The sequence below is a fragment of the Amphiura filiformis genome, chromosome 17 (genome assembly GCF_039555335.1).
Source record: "Amphiura filiformis chromosome 17, Afil_fr2py, whole genome shotgun sequence".
Classification (NCBI taxonomy): Eukaryota; Metazoa; Echinodermata; class Ophiuroidea; order Amphilepidida; family Amphiuridae; genus Amphiura; species Amphiura filiformis.
This window is the reverse complement of record NC_092644.1, coordinates 14,060,508-14,086,954: the sequence shown is the minus strand read 5'-3', so window position 1 is coordinate 14,086,954 and position 26,447 is coordinate 14,060,508. Positions and strand designations below refer to the sequence as shown.

At 36.1% G+C, this 26,447-nt stretch overlaps 1 protein-coding gene across 3 annotated transcripts; it reads left to right on the top strand.

The window, feature by feature from the left end:
• Positions 1-10,310: 10,310 nt before the first annotated feature.
• Positions 10,311-26,039, top strand: LOC140137076 (uncharacterized). Of its 3 annotated transcripts, none has more exons than XR_011856801.1 (2): positions 10,311-10,867; positions 11,056-11,764. XR_011856801.1 is itself a non-coding variant. In XM_072158735.1 (2 exons), the coding sequence occupies exon 2, from the start codon at positions 24,841-24,843 to the stop codon at positions 25,777-25,779; it is 939 nt and encodes a 312-aa protein (XP_072014836.1). In that variant the 5' UTR covers positions 10,311-10,867; positions 24,820-24,840; the 3' UTR covers positions 25,780-26,039. The 3 variants fall into 3 exon arrangements, 2 of the variants coding, with proteins under 2 accessions (XP_072014836.1, XP_072014835.1); XM_072158735.1 differs by lacking the exon at positions 11,056-11,764 and adding an exon at positions 24,820-26,039; XM_072158734.1 differs by lacking the exons at positions 10,311-10,867; positions 11,056-11,764 and adding exons at positions 17,188-17,366; positions 24,820-26,039.
• Positions 26,040-26,447: the final 408 nt, after the last annotated feature.

The window sequence follows — 26,447 nt, the reverse complement described above, 5'->3', positions numbered from 1 at the left end:
GCTATGGTTGTCAGTTTCGGACTAGCGCAATTTCGACTGAAGAAGTGTTTCCAGATTCTTTTCAGATCATATCCAGGTGATACATCTACTCCTGTTTTACAGGTGATCATGGATGATCAGATAATCAAGGATGGCCAGATACAGGTGTATCAACTCGTCTTTATTGCTCAAATCCAGGAGATAAAGGAGGGTCGAATACACTAAACCCCCTTTATAGTCCCTCAGCTAGCATCGATTTAATCACCCCTCGGGTTCCAAAATTCTGACACAGTCTATCTTATTCAGAATTTTCCACAGAATTCAAAAATCAATTTCTTACTCGCCAAAGCGCTGGCCATGGGGGTGAAAATTTCAAAAAAAACCAAAAACCTCAATTTTAATAGGAAAATCCTCAAAATCAGTATTTTGATTATTTCATCAGTATTTGGTAAGCTTTTGATGTCTTTTTGGTGTCAAATTAAAGCTACGTAACTGTTCCTGACAATCAATTTGAAATCTTTTTCATATAAGGTAATATTAATGTTGAAAAAAGCCAAAATTTGGGCAAAAAATCATGTTTTTTAATCATTTTAATCATTTTGGCTTTTCAAATGTTATGAAATCTCTAATGTGACTTAAAATACAACTCTGTATGTTTAGCCTAAGAGACAATATTCTTCTGATTACAAAAATGTCTTTTTTTTAAAACAAATAGTGAATTTAAAGGTAAGAAATGCATTTTTTACCAAAAATCTCCATTTTAAAGTAAAATTCTAAAAATCAGTATTTTGACCATTTGCTCAGTATTTGGTGTGCTATTGATGTCTTTTTGGTGTCAAATTAAAGCTACGCAACATTTCTTGACAATTGTTTGTAATCTTTTTCACATAAAGTCATTAAATGTTGAAAAAAGACAAAATTTGGGCAAAAATCATGTTTTTTATAATTTTTATTAATTTTGGTTTTTCAAATGTTTTGAAATATTTATGTCACTTAAAACTCATTTCTGTATAATAAGCTTAAAAGAAAATATTGTTCTGATTACAAAAATTTTTTTCCCAAAAAATAGTGAATTTAAAGGTAAGAAATGCATTTTTTTTTATATATCTTCATTTTAAAATAAAAATTCTAAAAATCAGTTTTTTGACAATTTACTCAGGATTTGGTGAGCTATTGATGTCTTTTGGTGTCAAATTAAAGCTACGCAACATTTCTTGACAATTATTTGTAATCTTTTTCACATAAAGTCATTTAATGTTGAAAAAAAGACACAATTTGGGCAAAGATCATGTTTTTTTATAATTTTGTATTAATTTTTGGTTTTTCAAATGTTTTGAAATATTTATGGCACTTAAAACACAATTCTGTATAATAAGCCTAAAAGACAATATTCTGCTGATTACAAAAATATGTCTTTTCATGAATATAGTAAATATAAATGTGCGAATTGGATTTTTACCAAAAACCCCCATTAAAAAAAAAATTCTAAAATCGGTATTGTGACCATTTTAAATCACATTAAATGTTTCAAAAACATTTTTAATGTTTTTGAAACATAATTTTGCATATTTACCGTAAGAGGCATTATACTTTTGATTGCAAACATATCTTTTTTCATGAAAATAGTGAATACAAAGGTGAGAAATGATTGTTTTAAACCAAACACCCTCATTTAAAAGGAAAATGCCCAATATTGTTATTTTGACCATTTTTAGGCTATGAAGTAAGCTATTGATGTCTCTTGATGTCACATGAAAGCCATTATAGTTGTTCCTGGCAATACATTTGTAATATTTTGGATTATGAAGTACTTAATCTAACTACCAAGTTAAAAGTCCATTATACTTTAGAATAATTTGACAAGGGAAAAATAAAAATCATGGAATTTACAGTAGAAACCAATTGCGAGCTTCACCAACGCCAACCCCATAGGTCAATATTGATGGTGGCCATGATGGGTTATCATTTTAAGTATATGGATCTACGATTCTACGTTTAGCTTTGGTCATTCAGTTAGTATGCCTGAGATGATAACATAAGGGGGGTTCATTTTAATTTAAAGCCTGCCGATGAATGACACTCATACCGACACACACAATGTCTATCCTGTTTTAGTGTGGCACATTTCAAACCAATTCCTCGCTTAGGGTTTTATAATAATGTCTATCCTTGCTTAGGAGCAAATTTCAAACTAATTCCTCGCTTAGGGTGTTTTTATTTGAGTAAAATCCTCGTTTAGGGTTAGTTTGACATTTTCAATATCCTAGCTTACATGTAGGGTAATTTTTAAGTCAATTTAGGCGGATGCTTACAACTTTTATACATGAGTGCCCTGGGAACAGTTTGGAACATTCAAATACCGTAACCAGTTTAAACCACATGATGACTCTACACCAAATTTAAATTTATACACACGAAAGTGAATACCGGCAAGAAATGAAAAGCCCGGTTGATTTTACAGGTGGCTGTGTATAAATTACCAGTTTCATCTGTTTGATGATTGCATCAAGTTTAATCCACTTTGTAGGATTCATTCAGGAAGGTGTTCAAGTTCTTCATTCTTCTTGTCTTCATCCCTTTCTATTTCAGTTTGATTGTCTTGTCTGAAACCCAGCTTAAATGAATGCTTGTCAACTATTCTCTCTGCCACTTGTCGGATTGCCTTTTCAAAGATATCATACCTGCCAGAGATTGTTGATGATGTGTCATCCAAATCCAGGGCTTAGAATTAGTTTGGCAGCTCCAACTTGAAGCCTCCGAGCAGATTCTTGCAGCTTCATTTAGTTGAACTTGGGTCTTTTGGCAGGCTTTCCGTTTGCTAGTTCGCAGACTGGTAAGAAGTATAGGATACTGATGATACATTGGTCGGAATCCAATTCTACTGTATTGTAGGAACTGTCGCAGAAAAAATTACTCACACTATAACTTGCTGTAAAATAGAATGTGGTCCCATGTGCATCCATCCAGCTGGATGACACCAAGTTCAAAGACAGTTTCTGGGCTGGAGAAATGTCATATGGGCAGGTCTAAGGTTGTATTCTTGGCACATATTGACCAGTTGGTCACCATTGTCGGGGTTTCTATGGAAGTGGTTGCGTCGAATGACCAGATGATTAAAAATATGGTTGTCCAAGCTTCTTATTCTGGCATTGAAATCACTGATTCAAGAATGAGATTAAAATTGTGGGTTTTACTTGGTCTAGTACTCCTATTCCTAGGAGCATACTACAGTCGTGATGACTAGTTTTTACACTGGCGGGAGGGGGGGAGGGTCCTGTGAATGTGTTTAGACTTCTCCTTGCATCTATTTTGTGACTGAGCTGTAGACCAGCACCCAGTTCATGACATCTGATGCACCAGTGTTCTGTCAATCCCTGCACATATTAGCGCAGCTCTTTTGGCGGATCTTCCCTTGCTGGTAGAGAATGTAGATGTCATATGAAGACATTTGAAGGCAGATAAGTGACACTTACTATCTGTCACGATGTTGTACCAGGGTCCCACTGGCACGTCATAGGGTCCTGAACTAGTAGAATCCCCTTATGGTTTCATGTCAGGCATACCAACTGAATGACCAAAGCTAAACATAGATCCATACTTAAAATGATAACCCATCATGGCCACCATCAATGTTGACCTATGGGGTTGGTGTTGGTGAAGCTCGCAACTGGTTTCTGCAGTAAACTCCATGATTTTTATTTTGCCCTTGTCAAATTATTCTAAAGTATAATGGACTTTTAACTTGGTAGTTAGATTAAGTAATTCATAATCCAAAATATTACAAATGTATTGCCAGGAACAACTATATGGCTTTCATGTGACACCAAGAGACATCAATAGCTTACTTAATAATAGCCTAAAAATGGTCAAAATAACAATATTGGGCATTTTCCTTTTAAATGAGGGTGTTTCGTTAAAACAATGCATTTCTCACCTTTGCATTCACTATTTTCATAAAAAAAGATATGTTTGCAATCAAAAGAATAATGCCTCTTAGGGTAAACATACAAAATTATGCTTTAAATCACATTAAATGTTTCAAAACATTAAAAGAAATGTTTTGATCATGGTTAAAACCATGATTTTGCCCAACTTTGGTATTTTTGAAACATATGAAGTACTTTGTGTGAAAGAGATTACATTTGATTGTCATGAGCACTTACATGGCTTTAACTCGACACCAAAAGCACATCAATAGCTCACCAAATATTGATAAAATGGTCACAATACCGATTTTAGAATTTTTTTTTAATGGGGGTTTTGGTAAAAAATCCAATTCGCACATTTATATTTACTATTTTCATGAAAAAAGACATATTTTTGTAATCAGCAGAATATCAGGCTTGTCTTTTAGGCTTATTATACAGAATTGTGTTTTAAGTGACATAAATATTTCAAAACATTTGAAAAACCAAAAATTAATAAAAATTATAAAAACATATGATTTTTGCCCAAATTTGGTCTTTTTTCAACATTAAATGACTTTATGTGAAAAAGATTACTAACAATTGTCAAAAAATGTTGCGTAGTTTTAATTTGACACCAAAAAGACATCAATAGCTCGCCAAATACTGAGCAAATGGTCAAAATACTGATTTTTAGAATTTTTACTTTAAAATTGAGGTTTTTGGTAAAAATGCATTTCTTACCTTTAAATTCACTATTTTTTTGGAAAAAAAGACATTTTTGTAATCAGAATAATATTGTCTTTTAGGCTTATTATACAGAATTGTGTTTTAAGTGACATAAATATTTCAAAACATTTGAAAAACCAAAAATTAATAAAAATTATAAAAAACATGATTTTTGCCCAAATTTTGTCTTTTTTCAACATTTTAATGACTTTATGTGAAAAAGATTACAAACAATTGTCAAGAAATGTTGCGTAGCTTTAATTTGACACCAAAAAGACATCAATAGCTCACCAAATACTAAGCAAACGGTCAAAATACTGATTTTTAGAATTTTACTTTAAAATGGAGGTTTTTGCTAAAAAAATGCATTTCTTACCTTTAAATTCACTATTTTTCTTAAAAAAGACATTGTTGTAATCAGAAGAATATTGTCTCGTAGGCTAAACATACAGAGTTGTATTTTAAGTCACATTAGAGATTTCAAAATATTTGAAAAGCCAAAAAGTATTAAAAATGATTAAAAACATGATTTTTGCCCAAATTTTGTCTTTTTCAACATTAATATTACCTTATATGAAAAAGATTTCAAATTGATTGTCAGGAACAGTTGCGTAGCTTTAATTTGACACCAAAAAGACATCAAAAGCTTACCAAATACTAATGAAATAATCAAAATACTGATTTTGATGATTTTCCTATTAAAATGGAGGTTTTTGGTAAAAAAGTGAAATTTTCACCCCCCATGGCCAGCGCTTTGGCGAGTAAGAAATTGATTTTTGAATTCTGTGGAAAATTCTGAATGAGATAGACTCTGTCAGAATTTTGGAACCCGAGGGGTGATTAAATCGATGCTAGCTGAGGGACTATTAGAGATCATACAGGTGATGAATGCTGCCCAGATACCCCAAATCCTTTTTTGATCACTTCCATGTGATTATTAAAGGTTGACCAGTAGACTTCGGTTGTATATATAAATGCGCATTTATAAATGCGCACGTGACCAGATGGCCAGCGCCATATTTGCATTACATCACTGTCAATCACTGAAATGGCGACCATTGAAGGAGTGGCTACAGTTGTGACCTTGTTTCGTGGCTAGCACTGGCAAGGAACATTGGCTGCAGGTTCGATGCTATAAATTTGCAAGGATAAATCATGGATATCGAAGGATCATGATGATTGCACAGCACCCCCCATGTACAAACACATAACTAATGTTTATTTATTTATTTATTTCTTTATTTATTTATTTATTTATTTATTTATTTATTTTTTATTTATTTATTTATTTAATTATTTATTTATTTATGTACTTAGGCGACGAACAACGAACAATTTTGAACATACTGGGAAACAAATTTTTCCTGTACAAATGAATGCCAACCCCAAATTTCAGAAATTTCAGGATAATTTGTTTTTGGTATTTTCTCAAATTGAAATGTATTTACAGATTTTTGTGATTTTTGGGTTATTTAAAAAATTGAAAAAATACCAACCGACCGACCGACCCTACTTGAAAGGTCCGTCCGCCCGTAGAACAGGGTTTCTTTTTTTCTCGCCTTACTTATAATTTTATAAATATTATTTTCCCCCTACCCCCTTCCCCCAAAACCACCCTAAAACCCCTTTTACACTCACAAATTAATTGTTTTTTGCTAACTTTCCCCTTCCGTGTAAAGTAAAACTTTATAAGCCGGTTGAATCAAACTGAACAAAATTGACGTATACAATTACAATATAATACCATGACAATAATGTGTATTGACGAGATCTAACTTACTAGCTGAATAGACCTCAAACCATGCATCACATACGTGATTGTACGTCAAATTGTCATATAACGTATGAGCGTGATGTATAGTATACGAGTCTTCCTCAACATCTTCCAGCCGGGATGATTAGATCATGTACAGTCATCTACGTGTTTATACTCTAAATTGTACGTCAACATGGTCAAAGGGTGTACAGATCACCGATTTAGCATGGGGGACACAAAAAGTGCTTAAAACACATTTTGAATTAGTTTTTTGTCAATTTTTGATGTGTGCATCTGTGATGTGAGCGAGCGAATGAGTAAGTTAGGGTTGAGGAGGTCGGGCGGGGACATCTAGCCTATTAGTTCGAGAGGGTCATTATTCCTAAAAGGGCTAAAGTATAGTTTCGTCAATTGTGTTAAAATTAGAGTTAAAATTAGGGTCAGGGTTATTGTTCAGTGGCGGCACTACGGGGGGATATTTATCGTGACTCCCAAATAAATAAATCCATGACCCATTCCTTCCGAAAAATGACAGCCCCTAAGTTCCCTATCATCACGTGCAAAATTATCAAATAACATCATCGGCAGCTACTCAGTTCTGACCTTAATGCCAGTAAGAATCACATTTCGTCATCAATATGGCCAATTGCCACGCCCATTTAGCACGGAAATAATGAAATATAAGTTTTAAATCAGCTATATCTAGCTTTTCCGTCATTATTTTTTTTTTTCTGTGATGGAAAATCCAAATAAAGAGTTTATGTTTCGGGTCAAATTATTTTCCCTTTGCAATCAATGCCACTATTTTGCAAAAACAATTTTCCTTGAAACATGTCATTTTCGCCTATACTTTTGCGTGTGGAATTTGTGCACATCCGGGTACCTTACATCGTTGAACACGGTATGGCGACTTGTAGATGTCACGTGCGCATTTATAAATGCGCATTTATATATATACCCGAAGTCCACTGTTGACCAGGTGCATCAATGGCCAGATACACCAAATTAATTCTTTTTTTCGGATCATTAAAAGGTGATCAAGGATGGTAAGATACGCCAATTTCTCTTTCCTAATCATTATATCCAGCTGATTATGGCCAGATGTATTAAAGCTTTCTTTCTGATCATATCTAGGTGATCAAGGATGACCAGATGCATCAATAGCCAGATGCATCAAATCCTCTTTTCAGATTATATCCAGGTGATCAAGAATGGCCAGTTACATCATAGCTTTTATTCAGATTAATTCAGGTGATCAAGAATTGCCAGATACATCATGTCTTCTTTTTGGTCTTATACAGGGGATCAATTCCTGTTTTCTGATCATATCAAGGTGATCAAGGATGACCAGATGCGTCAATAGCCAGATGCATCAAATCTTCTTTTCAGATTATATCCAGGTGATCAAGAATGGCCAGTTACATCATGTCTTCTTTTTGGTCTTATACAGGGATCAGATTCTCTTTCCAGATCATATCCACGTGATCAAAGATGGCGAGATGCAACAATCCATTTTAAGATCATATCCAGATGATCAAGGATGCTTCTAAATTCGAACCTCTTCCCATATCCCTGTCCCGTAATATTCGGTTGGCATCCCTTTGGTTTAGTAGCAGTTGAGCACTATTCGGCTTTGCAATGTTGCACGTGACCCATGGGCACGACATACCAAGACCAGCAAGCGTGACCAAATCCTCATGCATTGACCACTATATAGAAAGGAATAGGAACTCTCATTGTAGATAAATATAATCAAATTTAAGTATTAATTTCATTGCATGTAATATGTTATCAAAAACAACATTTCGAAAGTATTTGACGACGGAAAAAATATTCAACGACGGAAACGTTTACAATATAATCACAAAGTTGAACAAAATAGACAATTTTGCTGCACAGTAGTCTCATGTTGTTCCGCCTTTGCATTCAAATGTATAGAAAGACCACTCGCTATGTAAAAGGTCACTTCGAGACTTACTGTCCATAAGCTGTTATGGCAGCGCGGAGGTGGTCACGTGCGCATTTATAAAAGCGCATTTACACATATAACCGAAGTACACTGTTGGCTAATAATAAATTTTGAAAGTATTTGGTTTTACGGCGGAAGTGATCCCTTAATGACATTTGACCCCATGTCTGCGTAGTTTCTATAGACACTGGCTAATAACAATGCATATGTGCAAAGTGACCTCACTGTCCTACGTAATTTGTTGGCGAAGAAGCATTTTGAGTTGAAATGCAATTTGGACATGTTTTGCTTTGAAATATTGCCTTACTGAGTTTTGACCCCAATTATTTTTATACCCTATGGACACAGGGTATAGCTGATGCATGCGTGCAAGTGACGTCATCATGCTATGATGTGGAGAAAGTAGCATATTTAGTGCAACAGAAAATCACATTCTTGGCCGTAATTACCTTTTGTATGACCTTTGATCTCAAGTTGTTCACTTGAAATTGGTGCCGTCAAATGAAATTTAACATTGTACAGCTTCTGTAAATGCCTTTGGTGATAAAGTCCTTGATATTCATGGTTACGAAATGGTCCTTAGAGTTCAAGGATGGAATGGACGTCCTTGAAGATCATCCAAGGTCCAAAAGACTTACTGACGTCACCACTAATGATATACATGCTGGTAAAGTGACATTGATAATGAATAAAGAACCAAACAAGAACGATGAGATAGCCACAAAATATGACAAATCTGATGAAAGTGTTTTCAACATAAATCCATTAACATTTGGGTATTCCATGGTGTCTTTTTCATGGGGTCCTAGAATCTTTATGTGCACAAAATTGATACCAATTGACCTAATCAGGTCCACTCCTTCTATACCCTTAGAATTAGAACCGAAACACGTTTCATATATATTAAGTTAAAGGTGATAAGACACACATTGATCACTGGAATTATGAGTCCATTCAGTGGACGCACCTGGATCTCCCACCCTTAAGAGTATCACCACTCGGTGACCATAGTGGAAGGTCTTTATTGCTGTTTTCTGAAATTCAGGGAGAGTCTTGATGACAGTTCATTTGCCAAATGAAAGTACAATCATAGGCATATATCAAACAATTTTGATAACAAAATTGAGGCAAGCCATCAAGATAAGAAGGTTGCTAGGAATGGGACTGTTCTTGGATTGTGTCCTGCTTCCGCCCATGTAATTAACAATGAAAAAATACAATGACAAAAAAATAACGATAAATTATTAGGCGGAAAATCGTTTGTTTTTGGTAGGCCACACGCAAACCCTTCTGGGATCAATTTTGCAGCATTTCTGGTGTTTAATTGAGAAATCCAGATTTGTGTTAACAAAATGAATTACAAAATTCTTCAAAAGATATTTTACTTATACATTTTGTTTGCAATCAATACAAAATAAATATATCCTATAATTTACATTAAGAAGTAACAGTATCACAGACAGCTATACAGTGCTCGATACCAATAAATGGTAGAGCTATTTTAAAAAATATAGACACAGATATTAATACATTTCACAACACTGTGTTTCACGCCAAAGCGATCATCAGGTGAATAAATTAAAATTGAAAAACACGATGATCAAAGGCCTTTCCAAAAACTCCGTAACCTAGCAACGCGTGCACGCGGTGTCGAAAAAACACACCTGGCGCGAGTATGACGCACAAATATCTATAATTTTCATAAACCGTATCAATATAATATTGATTTCACAATATTTTTTTTTTTTGTAATTTCAGGCATATGTTACCAGAAATCCTGACTCTAAAAATAGAATAATAATTTTTTTTTCAAACGCATTACTAAAAAAAAAAAAAAATTTAGCCTTATAAATAAACTCGCCATAAAAAAACCCAAAATTCTAAATTTGATATATTTTCTTTGTTGGGTATGACCCGAAGCCACATCAACTACGCTAACAATGCTAATGTCAATTGTAGTAAAGCACTGAACTTGAAAAACAAATTCGTTATGTTTTCTGCCTAGTTTTAGACTTGTTTGGATTTAACGCCCAATAGTGCCACCGTGAAAGCATACTTCTGTCATGAATGGCAGCTTGACAAACTTGACACTTTCCACATCACAACGCGGAGACGGGACCAATGGACTGTTTTGTCCGCCACATGTGTCAAAATAAATTGTCGCGTTTTGGTTCGAGGCTTTGACGGTGTAAATTCTGGCAACACAAGTTCTGCAATTATTGCAAGTGGTGGACGGAACGAGAAAGGAACATATTGTACAGCAATTCACACCAATTATATGATAATATTTTCAGTATTAACATAGTGTGTTCCATAATAACCTATTCTCAGTTTGTCAAGCTGCCATTCACTCAGTTAACTAAAGCAACCATATTGTTGTCCAGGCACGGCCTCCAGTTAGTGAAACCTAACAGAATATCAGGTTTGCTGGTGATCAATACTGGTGAGCCTTCACTGAAGAGTGGCTCGTGGAGCTATCGGAAGACTTCCATCTTGTTGACATAGAAAAATTGCGACGGGTGAATTAAGGTATGCAATGACCATGTTTAAGAATTTGGCTGGTACTCTTTCAAGTACCTTGCTCTTCGAACTTATTGACCGTCCCTCGTATGTCTCAATCAAATGAAATTGGTTTGCATAGTATAGTATTACAAATATTATGGTACTAATTGAAGAGTTATTATAATTTATTTGCTTAAAATTATTTTTATTTTCAGGTTCCTATTAATTGTTGAGACGCTATGGCTCGTGAAGCACCTGCAGGTCTTCTGAAAGTCTTTCTCTGGGCATCTCCTCGCACCGTGTCGACTTCGTTTCTTAAATGCATGACGTACGTACCTGATACCGTAGCCTGGCTCGAACCATATTGGCAGATCGGTAAATTCTCTTATCAAGTCGAAGATCCGATATTCTCCAAACCGTACCGAGAATTTGCGGAAAAACATGGAGGCGCGTCCGAGGTAGCTAAGATTGAAAGTGGATATGACGCAAGTGACAAAGATTTTGATTGGTTGAAAGAGCAATTAGAAGGAGATTTTCCTGGTAAGAAGATGGTTTTCGTAAAAGACTTTGCCTCGAGTATTCTTCCAGAATCGCGACATGATAAGATCCCGATGGGGTTTCGGCACACTTTCTTAATACGTAATCCTCGAAAAAGTGTGAAATCTATAATAAAAGTCTTTACAAAAGCGCGCAGACCTGAAGTCTTGAAAAACCCTAACTTTACTCCGGACAAAATACGCCCGTTCAGCATTTGAATGAATTGTGGAAGTACGTGAAAGCTGAAGGTTTAGAACCCCGACCTGTAATCGTTGATATTGACGAGCTAATGGAGAACCCCAAAGAAATGCTGGAAGCTTACTGTAAAGAAATAGGCATTCCCTTCACAAAAGATCTACTGACTTGGCCAGCTGGTGATGACGTCATGACAGATATCTGGATGGTTCCCAAACAAACCATACTCACCTTTCGTACGGTAAACGCGCATGAAGGAACCTTCACAAGCACAGGTTTTCATGCCGCAAAAGCGCCGACTCCGATTGGTGATAGTAACAGCGCTGAAGAGGAACTAATGAAACAGATCCCTCCAGTTGCATCGCAAATGTTAAAAGGGATGGTGGACAGAGAATTTCCTTATTATGAAGAACTATATGCCGAAAGGCTGACTCTAAATAAATAAATAATACCAATAGCTTTGATACTGTCTGTGTTTTACTATGAACCCCTCATACCCAATATGAATATTGAACGGTATAGCGACGACACGGAATGGGGATAGGGGAGTCGAGTAAACAAAAGGCATTTTCTTAGAATCAAACTCTAATTGCTACAACCTGCTATTATAATATACCCCACTTTGTTTCTTTAAAAAAAATGAAAACTTGATGCCTCTCTGAAATCAACTTCAAAAGTTCATTTTGCGTCCGAATTCGTTTTTGTCTCGAAGTGGCACTCCTAAGGAATTTGCACTTTAAAAAGAAGCCACTTGGGTGCTATGTGGCTTTAGGGGGTACGGTGGCGCAGTGGTAAATCCTCTTTTCAAGGACGATCAGATGTATGTACAAAACTCTCTTTTGAGAGCACACACAGTTGATCAAGGTTACCCAGATGTACCACCCCTCTGATCATACGAGGGTCATTAAAAGTTCTACCTCCATCATCACATCTCTGTTATCTTACGTGCCAGGATGTTGAAATTACCCATACTTATACTCTTAAATCTTATTTGATTAAAATGTGATTTTTGGTTGTTAAGAGGTGTTGGATTAAGTGAATGCAGATTTGGTACGTCGGAAACGGTCTGAAAAGAAGGACTAATTTTGATTAAGGTTGGTCTGAACCCTGGAATTATGGAAACTTTCGGGCCTCATAAACTTCTAAATTGTTGGTCTAAAGTATATAAAAGTATACATATTTAGAATGGCAAAGACTTGATAAGTTCATCTGTGAGGTCAAATTTGGGCCAAAATGCCATTTTGGCCCCAAATCCCAAAAAATAACGGTTTTTGGCCCACTTCTTTTCGTGCATCCTAACAAAAAATTCTTGGGCCAATTTTTTTTTTTTTTTATTAATTTTAAAAACTAGATCAAAATATCTCATAGGAATTTTTCCCCGATGATAAGGTTTATTTTATTTATTTTTTACCTTTCTAAAAGGTGGATACAAAGGTATGTAAATACCACAATTAACCTCTACGCCTATCATCCCTCTTTTTCTGAGAATTTGAAAAAGACAACTCAGTAGGCCTTCCATTTATTTTGTCCAAATTTGAAAAATCGAAAACGGACCTTCCCTTTTATAGGGATTTTTTATTTTCTTAAAAAGGTTAATTTTATATTCTACCTTCCCAAAAGGTGAATACACAGATGTGTAAATACCATAATTAACCTCCACGCCTATTCTCCCTCTTTTTCTGAGATATTGAAAAAGACAAGGCTTACCCATTCTGTAGCCCAAATTCGAAAAATCGAAAAGGGACCTTCCCTTTTACAGGGATTTTTTTTATTTTTTCAAAAGGTTAATTTTATCTTTACACATTTCCAAAAGGTGAATACAAAGATATGTTAATATCATACTTAACCTCCACGCCTACCCCTATCTTTTTTTGAGAAATTGAAAAAGACAACCCAATAGGCCTATCCTTCATATTGTCCAAATTCGAGAAATCGAAAATGACCTTTCCTTTTAAAGGATTTTTATTCTTCCAAAGGGTTAATTTTATTTGCATCTTTCCAAAATGTGGATATAAAGGTATGTAAATACCAAAATAAACCTGACTACCTGTCCCCCCTCTTTTTCTAAGAAATTGAAAAAGACATCTCATCTGGCATATCCTATATTTAGTCCAAATTTGAGAAATCTTAAATGGACTTTTCAAAAAAATTATTTGATTTTTTCTAAAAGGTTTATTCCTATTTCTATCTATCCAAGAGATGGTTATAAAGGTGTGTTAATACCACAGTAAACCTGACTACCTGCCCCTCCCTCTTTTTCTGAGAAATTGAAAAAGACATCTCAATTGGCATATCCTTTATTTAGTCTAAATTCGTGAAATCGAAAATGGACCTTTCCCTTTTATAGGGATTTTTTTCATTTTCCCTAAAAGCTTGTTTTCCATTTTTATTTTTCCAATATCAATATCAACCAATAAGGTTGATATAAAGTTGTGAAAATACCATAATTAACCTCCACGCCTATCCCCCTCTTTTTCTGAGAAATTGAAAAAGATAACTCAGTAGGCCTTCCCTTCATTTTGCCCAAATTCGAGAAATCGAAAATGGGACTTCCCTTTATAGGAACTTTATTCATCTTTTGAAAATGAACTTCTTTTCCCCTTTTTATAAGGAAATATTATTTTCAAAAAAATTGGGTCAACCTTTTCGGGCTGTTGAGGAAGGGGCGGCAAACTTTGAATTTTCTTCAGCCCCCCGGGGTTGGGGTGGCCAGTATACTGGCCACGGTACGCCACTGGCAACGATATATACAAAGTCACAAGGTCTTGTGGTGTACGATATTAAAAAAATCATAATGAGGCGGATATTGCAGAACGCTCTGGGGTGAAATACATAAATTGGGCAATGTTAAATGAAGGTTCGTAAACATTAGGCCTACCCTAGGCCTAAATGGCGATGAGCGTTGTTCCAAAAACACTCCATTAATGTCAAAACAGTGTAAAATGTACCCCTTATTCCCAAAACGACATGCGATGGCGAAAATCCGATCTTTCTTCCTCGTGTTTATTAAAAGCGGATGCGTAGCTCATATACATCTGAATGGGTCCCCCGGGGCAAAAAATAATACAATGCTGTGTCGTAAATAAACGATAATGACCGTCCCGTGATCTTGCTAAAGCAGCCGGCGAATCTGTCTTACCAAGGCCGAAATATTTCAAAGGATCCCCGTGTTGTTTTTTTGTGGCGCCCTCTACGGAGGCGCGCCACAATATAGGCATGACTTTGTGAAAAGCTTCTAATTTCACTCTTGCTAGATTGACTTCGCAATTGTTTTGCTAAAATTATGCCCAGCTCAGAAATAAAACCACAATTTGCTTGGATTTTATTTTATTATTGTTTTCTGATATGCACGGGATAAAATGGTGAGCGTATATTCTTTGTTTAAAATACAAAATTAGGATTTATAAAAACACCAAATAAATTTTGACCTTTGTAATATAGGCATGACTTTGTGAAAAGATTCTAATTTCACTCTTGCTAGATTGACTTCGCAATTGTTTTGCTAAAATTATGCCCAGCTCAGAAATAAAACCACAATTTACTTGGATTTTATTTTATTATTGTTTTCTGATATGCACGGGATAAAATGGTGAGCGTATATTCTTTGTTTAAAATACTAAATTAGGATTTATAAAAACACCAAATAAATTTTGACCTTTGTATGCGTTCAACCAGTTTACCGTGTGCCTTAGAACCCGATAGACGGTGACATTTGACCATACACTAGGATCCACAACATGCTCATCTATCATGGGAACAGTTCTTAAACCCTAATACATTTGTACATTCATCCTTTGAAAATTTGGATATACAAACTCTTACTCTGCAACTTGAGGTCAAATTTTGCACTATGATTATGTAATTGAGGTTATTGGACTGTGCCATTGGGATGAGACTCTTGTGGTCCATAGTGATAAGATCAATTAACGAGGCCTCTTAAACTGATGGCTTTTGTTTGCTAATTATACCATAGAATCTATAGCGGTTATTGCCAAAGTTGCAATATGGTGGCACAATTGGGCGGCAAACTGTATGCAAACAACACGGCATATTAATTATACATGTTCTACATTGTTGTATTTTAAAACACTGAAGACCAAAATTGACTAGCTACTACCTCCATGATTGGATTAAGTAAATAACTAAATCATGTTATCTACCCAGCAATGTTTGCTTATCTTAATAATTGTAACAAACTGTAGTGTACTAAATGGTATAAGACAGAAAAGGCAAACAGACAGAAATGTAGAGTTTTAAATTAGAGAGTTGACAGGAAGTTGTAAGAGTTAAATTGTTATGGATATGATTGGTGTAAGCGCGAAAATGTTGAATGTCAGATCAAAGTCATCCGAGGTGAATTAAGTAATGTCAATCACAAATTGTTACAGGTCATTTGAGGTGGACTAAGTTTATATTTGGATTGTCAGAACACCTTCCCCAATCAAACGCATTTCTCTTGCATTTGATCATCTTCTACTCTTCCCTAGAAAAATCATTATAATACCAAATCTACACACCATGGAATTCACCATATCACGTCCAAGTTCACATTGGGCGCCACATTCCTTTTTTAAAGGAATTTTTATTGCTCGCTGTCGCGTATTGGCCGTATGGGTCTCCCGGGGCAAAAAATAATACTTAAAACAATGCTGTGACGTCACCACTTCTTGAAATTTTCCTAAAATTGGCTCTCAAATCGTAATGGAAGAATCAACTGCAGAAATTCATACTTTAATAATCTATCTTCATGTATTATAACCGGATATTTGGGATATGACCGTCCCGTGATCTTGCTATTTGATGACAAAAGCAGTCGGCGAATCTGTCTTACCAATGCCGAAATATTTCAAAGGATCCCCAGGTTGGTTTTTGCTCGCTGGCGCGTATTAGCCGTATGGCGGCGGGATGTTAGCGTCCAGATGCAAGGATAAAATAATTCAAAGTACCATTTTACACCTCTCCCACTCCAATAGCTACGCCTGATGTAAAATTACTATGCTAATGTAAAGGTGCAATTATTTTTAAAAAAAAAATATTCAAACGGTTACAATTGAGCACATCATTCCTTTATTCCTTTAATAAAAGAATTTTTATTTAATGCAGGATTAATTAATATCACGGAGCGTGACCTTGGCGGTCGTTCCTGCATTTATACCAGTGATTACTTTAACATACAGCAGCGTACATTCAACCTCGATCACGATTGACTGTAAAGGCCACTACAGACTCCAAGTGTTCGACGTAGAATATTTGATGCAACATGTCTTCGTTATTTAATATAATTTATTCCCATATGTAAAATAATGTTTTTAAACATTATGTTATTTGAACAAAAGTTCTAAGTACTGTTTGATGACGTAAAATCGAAAATATGTTACGTGGAACATCTGGTAGAAACCGGGGGTAGAAATTATATCGGTTTTAATAATGGTCGAGTTTACGTCATCAAACATTCGTTAGAACTTAAACATTTAATACTGCAAATAGAATGGGAATGGATTAAATAACGATATTACATCGAATATTCTATCTACATCCACTAAAAAGTCTGTAGGGTGCTTAACGATACATGAACTTTGGTAACATTAAACATAGCTTAACATGACGCCCAGCTTCCGTAGTGTACTGCACTGTTTTTGCTGTGTGTATGTGGCGTGCGCTTGGTTCGGAATTTGACATGGTGATAGGCGTTGTCATGAATTTGAACCATTAGGATTTACATCAATAATACATACATGGATGCATGTAGTGTTTCGGATCTAATCAGTATTTACTAAGAAGTTTACATTTCCAGGTAATTAAGTTTCTTTGTTCTTCCATGATGGCGTTACATATTCAAATGCGAATAGTTTTGTTCGCTTAAAACTCTCTCCACGCGGGTGTAGACTGCATGCAGACAACAAATTTGATTCTTTTTTATTTAGAAATTCAGAATTAGAAATTTCAGAATTGTAAATTTTCATGACCGTATTTGCAATCAGCATGAAAAATGGTTCAGTGGTTCTTAAAATAGCTCTTGATATTTTGAGAAAATATCTTAAAACTTGAACTTTTTATGTTGAAGCCAATGGCCAGCACGCGAAATAATAAACGGTCGTCGAAAGCCAAAATGCAGAAACAACAGAAACTAAACCTGTGGCCTAGGACGAACACAGCCGTGGTGTGAAACCTTAATGTCTTTTGACCTCAAAATCTCTGAACACCTCATAGACATTAGATAATGTCAATGCATGTGGACACGTGGCGTGACTCTGCTTTGTCAGTTGTACAAGAGCCATTTTGAAGCAATTTCGTTTCGGACCAGAAGTGACCCCTTAATGACCGTTGACCCCATTAATGCAATTTATTTCAGTTTACAGGGTGCAGGGTGTCAGTCCGAAACGTTCTTAGTCCGAAACGTCTTCAGTCCGAAACGTCGCCAGTCCGAAGTGCAAATTTACTATATCTGGGGGTTCGTCAGTCCGAAAGTCATTTTAGGTTCGTCAGTCCTAAAAAAAGCTTCGCTAGTCCGAAAATAAAAAACACGTCTTTAGTCCGACACTTCATCAGTCCGAAGTCTTCAGTCCGAAACGTCTTTAGTCCGAATCTAAAAAGCACGTCTTTAGTCCGAATCTAAAAAGCACGTCTTTAGTCCGAATCTGAAAAAACGCTAAAACATAGAACCGGCCGTTATTCAGTAAATAAAGCAGCTACAGTGCCCAGCTTGAGTCTACTGATAGTACTTGAGAATCATACTTCAACATATGTACATGAGCCCCATAAGTCATATATATTGGGCCCCAGGGCCCCAAATGTTAAAACAAAGGGCCGGCCGCTTCTCATCATATAAAGCAGCTTTATGGCTCAGAGTTGGTACACAGATTGCACCTGAGAACTACATTGTTATATGTACATATGAGCCCCATATATCACAAAATATTGGCCCAGGGCCCCAAACGCTAAAACATAGGGCCGGCCGTTACTCAGTAAATAAAGTAGCTACAGTGGCCAGCTTGAGTCTACTGATAGCACTAGAGAATTATACTTCAACATAATTATGTACATGGGCCTTATAAGTCAAATATTATGGGCCCCAGGGCCCCAAATGTTAAAACAAAGGGCGGGCCGTTTCTCATCAAAGAAAGCAGCTTCCGGGCTCAGAAATTGTACACAGATAGCACCTGAGAATTATATTGTTACTAACACCCACACACCCATCCACCCACCACGTAGGACTAAACAGACAAATCGTATTATATCATAATTTGAAATACCAGCGTGAAGCGTTAAGGCTGTTCCAGTTAAATTACATACCCATTGGCTGTTCCATTTAATTTACATACTCCCTCTGAAATGGCCCCAAAAAAGGCTGTTCCGTTTAATTTACATACTCCCTCTGAAATGGCTGTTCCATTTAATTTACATACTCCCTCTGGAATAGTTTCCCCTGAATCATATTGCATAGTCTCACTGTGAGTAAGAGAGACTGACAACAGCAACCTATGGAGAGTAAGAGAGACGACGCCCCTGGGAGGGGCCGTTTTACAATTTCTTTATTTTAAGTGCTACGACAGTGCAACCTACATTCAATTAAAGCCTGTGACTTGGACTTTCACTTTTTACACATACAATTTCTTTATTTTAAGTCCTCAGCAAATAAGGACTGTAAGTTTGGGTACACCGATAACATGCGGGTATAGCCGTATTTGTGTACAAATATATAGCCTTCTAGTTTAGTTTCTTCTGCTTAGCTTGTGATTTTCCGTTTCCATGTTATTTATTTATTTATTTATATATTTATTTAATTCTGTTCTCATTATTTTAGCTTCTTTTTTTCTTACATTTCCTGATTAGTTTCTTTCCTTCTTTGTTTCGTTCCCGTTTCATTTAGTTACTTTATACCGTTGTCCTATTACTCGTACCTTTTTTTTCCTCATTTTAATTTAATTTTTGGTGCGGCGTGCCGCACCCGCCCTATATTAGTCTGACTATTGACCTACTTTTTCACATGCCGCAGTGTTGAGAAAATATTTGTGCCGGTTATATACCCAAACACCCACAGAGGTGATAGTTTACGCCGAGTTTTGTAATTATTACTTGATTTTGATATGTAAGTAATACGATAAAGTCGTCATAGGCAATAATGTGTTGTTTGTATTAAAAGAAATAACAAAAATGATTATTTAAGTAATATAAATACTATTTGGAAATTGCAGCAAGATTTGTAGATGTTTTTATTTGAATAGTACCAGTTCACCAGTTTTGCTAGTTTTCCTAATCTTTGGGCTAAATTAATAGCATCGTGAAGGTCATATATCATATTTTATACTGACAGCTTCGGTATTTACTTTACAGCTTGTATGTGCATTGTGTTCAGTGTGTACATAGGCTATTTACTTTTCAAATCTTGTGACAAATATTGTGCTTGCTGATGCTTGTATAATGTATTAGACAAATTATTAGAATGCATGTGCACCAGTAGAAATTGCCCAGGTTGAATAAAATAAATAAACATATGGTCGAATCCAACCAAAAGTGTCCACGGGCCAAAAATAAAAGTCCGAAATAAAAATGTCTCCACAATTTTTTCCTTTTGCCCATTGATTGATGACATATTGTCCTTATAGGAACCAAAAGTGCCATTACTAATCTTGAAAAATAAATCCAGGACGTGTGATAGTAAATGTGATATCAAAACCCAATGTTACCTACAAATACCACTAGGATGCTTTCACTATCGCAATACTAATCAACCTAAAACAAATGGAATATTCCCATTAACGCTTTTTTCGTGTAATGTAGACCACAGGGTGTCAGGAAAATGCTAGCTCAACCAGAAAATATTTGTTTTATTTTTATAATGCGATCAATATGATCTTAGTCAATTTATGCTAGTTTATTTTTGAAAATGAAGTTTAGGTCAGTTTCTGTATTTTATTTATCAAATGAGTATGAATCAATTTACACATTGTATAAGAACGAGTAGGATATATGTTTTCAAGAATATTAGGAATTATACGCATACACCTAACGCTTTATACAATGAAAAGGTGAAGAAACCCGGGTATTCGTAGGTAACATGAGCGATTTAACAATATCTATATTGAGTTTAGAGGTTTAAATTTTGCTATTATGGTAATGAATTAATAAAATGGTAGTTTTTAGATCCCTTTCAGATGGTACGTCCAAATGAATAAATGCTGTTATCTTAGATCAAAATTTTTTTATGCTTTTAGCAAGATTTTGACCACTTCATTTTGATATACAAGTATATAGTTAATCAGCAATTTTACATAATAAATAATTGTTGAATGAATCCGTATATGGGTAATAATAGTGTCCTGGGGTACCGCTTAAAGTTCACACTTCATTACACGTCGTCGTCGTCGTGGTCCTATGGGTCATGACTGACCCTTTGTGACCCTGTTGATGATGGTATTCCAGCAGCTTCTGTCTTGAGCCAGACGGTGGGCTGCGACGAGAGAAAGGCCTGTTAATTGTTTAATTCCATCAGTCCATCTAAGCTTCTGTCTACCTCTTCTACGACTGCCTTCTATGTGACCTTATTTTTCTCCATTAAATTCCTCAAATTGCCAATTTGGTTTCTTGTCCCTCTTCCCCTTCTAAAGCCAGCCTGCTCTGGTGGTAATTCATTCTCAAGATGATTTCTAATTCTCTCAGCAATGATATGGAGGAGGACTTTACTAGCATGTGAAATTAAGGCGATGGTGCGGTTGTTAGCACATTCCCTTGTGTCTCCCTTCTTTGGTAAAGGTAGGAATACAGCCTTTTTCCAGTCCTCTGGCCATTCTTTACTGTGCCAAATCTTGTTACATAGTCTGTGAATTATTGCAACACCTTCCCCTTCCCTCTCTTTCAACAGTTCTGCCTGGATGTTGTCAATTCCTGGTGATTTACCATTCTTGAGCCTCTTCTTTGCTTGGTTAACCTCACTCAACAGGATCTCTGGTTCACTGTCAGTGTCTTCGCTTTCAACCCCATCTTCCTCCTCTGCATTGTCTTCTTGAGATGCATATAATTTTTCACAGTATTGTTTCCATCTTGATTTAATTTCTTCAACCTCCGTTAGGATGGTTCCATTTTCATCCTTCAGTACGTTGAGTCTTGGAACAGGTTTGGAAGTCAGTGCTTTGATATTTTTATACATATCTTTGGTGTTGCCTGATACACTATCCTTTTCCACTTCAGCACATTTCTTGGTGATGAAAGAAGTTTTATCTCTTCTGATTTGTTGCTGGATTTTCCTGTTCAACTCACGATACTCTCCACGTTGATCTTTGTTCTTCAAACCATTTGCTTTAACCTTTCTTCTTTGATCAGCCAATTTGAAGACCTCTTCTGTGAGCCAGGGTTTTTCTTGCTCTTACATCTGGGAAGAGTCCCTTGAGCTGTTTCTGTCACTGCTTTCTTGATGTTTTGCCACAGTTCTTCTGGAGTAGATTCTTCGGAGTCAGTCTCCATTAGACTCTGGAACTGGTTCTTAACTTCCACTCTGTATTGGTCATTGATCTTGCTTACATCAAATCTGGCTGGTTTTCGCTGTCGCTTGATCCTCCTTAGTTTCATTTTCATGGTAGATATCAGAAGTTGGTGATCAGATCCACAGTCCGCTCCTGGGAGGGTCTTCGCAGATATGAAACTAGATTTCCATCTTCTTTGTACCAAGATGTAATCAATCTGATTTCTGGTGCTTTGATCTGGTGATGACCAGGTATATAGTCGTCTTGGGTGTTGTTTGAAGTAGGTGTTGATGATTGCAAATTTATTCTCTTGGCATTACACATGTCATGTATTATGCTGTATTCGTAAGTAACATTTCAGTATTTGTAGGTAAGAATTAGACTTTTGGTGGATATCGTAATCAAAACTTCATTTTATAAAGCACTTTGAATGTATTGTTTTCTTTATGTGCGTTTATTGATACTTTAGACCCTATCATGTATTAATAATGTCGGTTCACAGCGGTTGAAAGAGGATTGAAGTAAGAAACAAAGGCACTAAAGTGACTTTAATTTGCACACAAATCGCTTAAAACCGTTATTACAGACTTGTGAAGTCCATCTTGGAGTCAATTACGTCGTGTGGCCTTTCGTTTGAGGGCAACTACAATTAGCTTTATACCAGGGTCAATCACTGTGTTGTCTAGATCATGAGACAATAAGAAGAGTCGTTTTTTCCATGGTATTCGTAGGTAACCTTAGCGTAAACGTCAAAAGTTACCTTCGAATAAATCAATTTGGACACAAATTACTCAGAAACCAGAAGGTCGGTAAACATTTAAAATGAAGCACACATGACAGTTGACAAATCCAAGTATTTATCCCCTTCTAATCTTCTTTGAATCTGATTTTTCTTTCAAATGAGCAGACCGTCGTCTATTTCAGTACATATTTTTCAACAATTAAGCCGTATTCAGTTTTGCATGGTGGGCATGTATGTGAATTCGCAACTTTCATTGACATGATTTGATAGCAAACATACAGGCCTTCGTTATGTACCAATATGGGCATTGGCATGAATGGCGGTGTTTCACAATACTGTCATGATGTCAAATTGTATTCGTAGGTAACATTCGGTTACCGAAATTTACTTACGAATACTTGCTTTTATTGTTGACATCTCAGAAATATTTAAACGCAGGCTATTGAAACTTGGTAGAAATAAACATTGTATTACCCTGCACCTATTGCTTAACTATTGTTTACTATTCTCTCACTTTGTGGAAATGACACAGCTTTTAACATGTATTCGGAGGTAATGCATATTTTTTACCAAACCTACCTTTGTGCCATTTAGAATTTCTGGCAGCTAAACACAATAATAAAGATGTCCGAATGCAATGCATTTCAGTATTGGACATATCAAAGCTTGTATCAATTGCGCATTTATTAGTGATTTCCATTTTTTTTTTTATATCTAGTGCTATGAAAAATTGTATTCGTAGGTAATGTAAAAAAATACCACTCAAAAAATTATCACAAAAAATTCATAATTATGTACAAATATGTGAAAAATTGAACAGGCAATCTTTGAACACACACCTTTCAGGAAATCAATTTAGATTCAATCCAATGACTTCTTTTCATAACTGATTTAGATGTTTTTAAAAATACTTTAAGAAATATTTTGAAAAAATGGGTATAAATAGCATGTTTTTGGGGTCTCTGTGTCTAAGTTTTTCACAGAAGGGGTCTTATTATATATGGCGCGAAGCGTATGATCAAGGCGAATAAACACAATACAAAAACGAATGCCAATTGATTAATACTTTTAAGTTATGGCCCTGAACATGCCGTGTACTTTTCGTTGTCGCCAATATTGTTCACAGATACGTTACAATATATCTAATAGATAACAATCTCTGAAAATAATTGGCCAGATGAATGTTCTCATATGTGATGGTAAAGAAATCCGGTCTATCGATGTCAAAAAGTCCTGCAGTTACGTTCATGTCGTCACAGATACCTTGCCTAAATTCTACTCCCTCGGAAAAACGCTGTGATAAATGAAGCCAAATACCATACCAGACTTTAGTACATTGGGTGATGACTGATCAAGTATGGGTATATTAAAGGGCTTCACAGATACGTTACCGCATATACGTTACCACCAATACAAGTAATATTGCTCAAAAATGAAGTATTGTTGAAAAATCACCCATGCATTGTTTTGTGTTCTTAAACTATTAAAGTTTACGATTCTGAATGAATTTCATGAATTCTTCGTGGTTGGAATTTTGTCATTCCTGAGACCAAACTTGAACACTTTATCGGAGAATGGGCATATAAGTACTCTATCTGTGCCAAATACGGCAAATTTAACATGATTTGCACGATTGTTACGGGAATTTATTGGACTAAAATAAAAACATTACCACATACACTGGGTGATAACAATTCCTGTGTTACCATACGATCACTGTGCTGTTTTTCTTGGCTGATAATTTTTTTCAAGGTATTTGGTTTTATACTCCGTGACCATGATTGAGATAGAAAGAAGTACCTTGTTCTACGAACTTATTGACGCCCTCGTATATCTCAATCAAATGAAATTGGATTGCAGAGTATAGCAGTAGGCTGAGGGCTACCCTCTCCAAAATAGTCTCTGGACCCCCTAGTATGCCTTATATATTTGTATTGTTAATCGGGAAGTATAATTCGATTATAAATTATTTTTATCATGGTACTTTTGGAAGAGTTATTAGTATTATAATAAATTTATTTGCTTAAAATTATTTTTATTTTCAGGTTCCTATTTGTTGAGACGCTATGGCTCGTGAAGCACCTGCAGGTCCTCTGAAAGTCTTTCTCTGGGCATCTCCTCGCACTGTGTCGACTTCGTTTCTCAAATGCATGACTTACGTACCTGATACCGTAGCCTGGCACGAACCATATCTGCAGATCGGTAAATTCTCTTATCAAGTCGAAGATCCGATATTCTCCAAAACTTACCGAGAATTTGCGGAAAAGCATGGAGGCGCGTCCGAAGTAGCAAAGATTGAAAGTGGATATGACGCAAGTGACAAAGATTTTGATTGGTTGAATGAGCAATTAGAAGGTGATTTTCCTGGTAAGAAGATGGTTTTCGTAAAAGACTTTGCCTCAAGTATTCTTTCAGAGTCGCGACATGATAAGATCCCGATGGGGTTTCGGCACACTTTCTTAATACGTAATCCTCGAAAAGGTGTGAAATCTATGATAAAACTCTTTACGAAAGCGCAAATACCTGAATTCTTGAAAAACCCTAATCTTACTCCGGACAAAATACGTCCGGTTCGGCATTTAAATGAATTGTGGAAGTACGTGAAAGCTGAAGGTTTAGAACCCCGACCTGTAATCGTTGATATTGACGAGCTAATGGAGAACCCCAAAGAAATGCTGGAAGCTTACTGTAAAGAAATAGGCATTCCCTTCACAGAAGATCTACTGACATGGCCAGCGGGTGATGACGTCATGACAGAGATCTGGATGGTTCCCAAACAAACCATACTCACGTTTCGTACGGAGAACATGCATGAAGGAACCTTCACAAGCACAGGTTTTCATGCCGCAAAAGCGCCGACTCCGATTGGTGATAGTAGCAGCGCTGAAGAGGAACTAATGAACCAGATCCCGCCAGATGCATCGCAAATGTTAAAAGGGATGGTGGACAGAGAATTTCCTTATTATGAAGAACTATATGCCGAAAGGCTGACTCTAAAGAAATAAGTAAATAATACCAATAGCTTTGATACTGTCTGTGTTTTACTATGAACCCCTCATACCCAATATGAGTATTGAACGGTATAGCGATGACACGGAATGGGGATAGGGGAGTCGAGTAAACAAAAGCCATTTTCCTAGAATCAAACTCTATTGCTATAACCTGTATTATAATATACCCCCACTTTCGTTTTATTTCTTTAAAAATATGAAACTTGATGCCTCTCTGAAATCAACTTACTATTTAAATTAATACCGTTAGTGAAGTTCATTTTGCGTCCGAATTCGTTTTTGCTTCGAATTTGCACTTTAAAAAGAAGCCACTTGGGTGCTATGTGGTTTTACGGTGGCTCAGCGGTATGGGCTCTACCTCGCAATCGGCAGGGTTGCGAGTTCGAGCTCCGGCGGTGCCATCGTGTTGTGCTTTGGGCAAGGCGCTTTACCTCACTGGCCTCTCTCTACCCAGGGATGAAATAGGGTGTTGTTATGAATATTGTCCAATGAACGCCAGATACACCAAATCCGCTTTTTATATTATAATTATCAGCTGATAACCAGATGATCAAGGATGACCGGATACGTCAATTCCTCCTTTCTGAGGTGGTCAATGACGGTCAGATGTACATGTACATTGTACATACCAAATTCTCTTTTGAGATCACACACAGTTGATC

Bases quoted from the DNA above. Each gene is read 5' to 3' on its own strand.
- LOC140137076 (XM_072158735.1), top strand. From the start codon at position 24,841: ATGGCTCGTGAAGCACCTGCAGGTCCTCTGAAAGTCTTTCTCTGGGCA.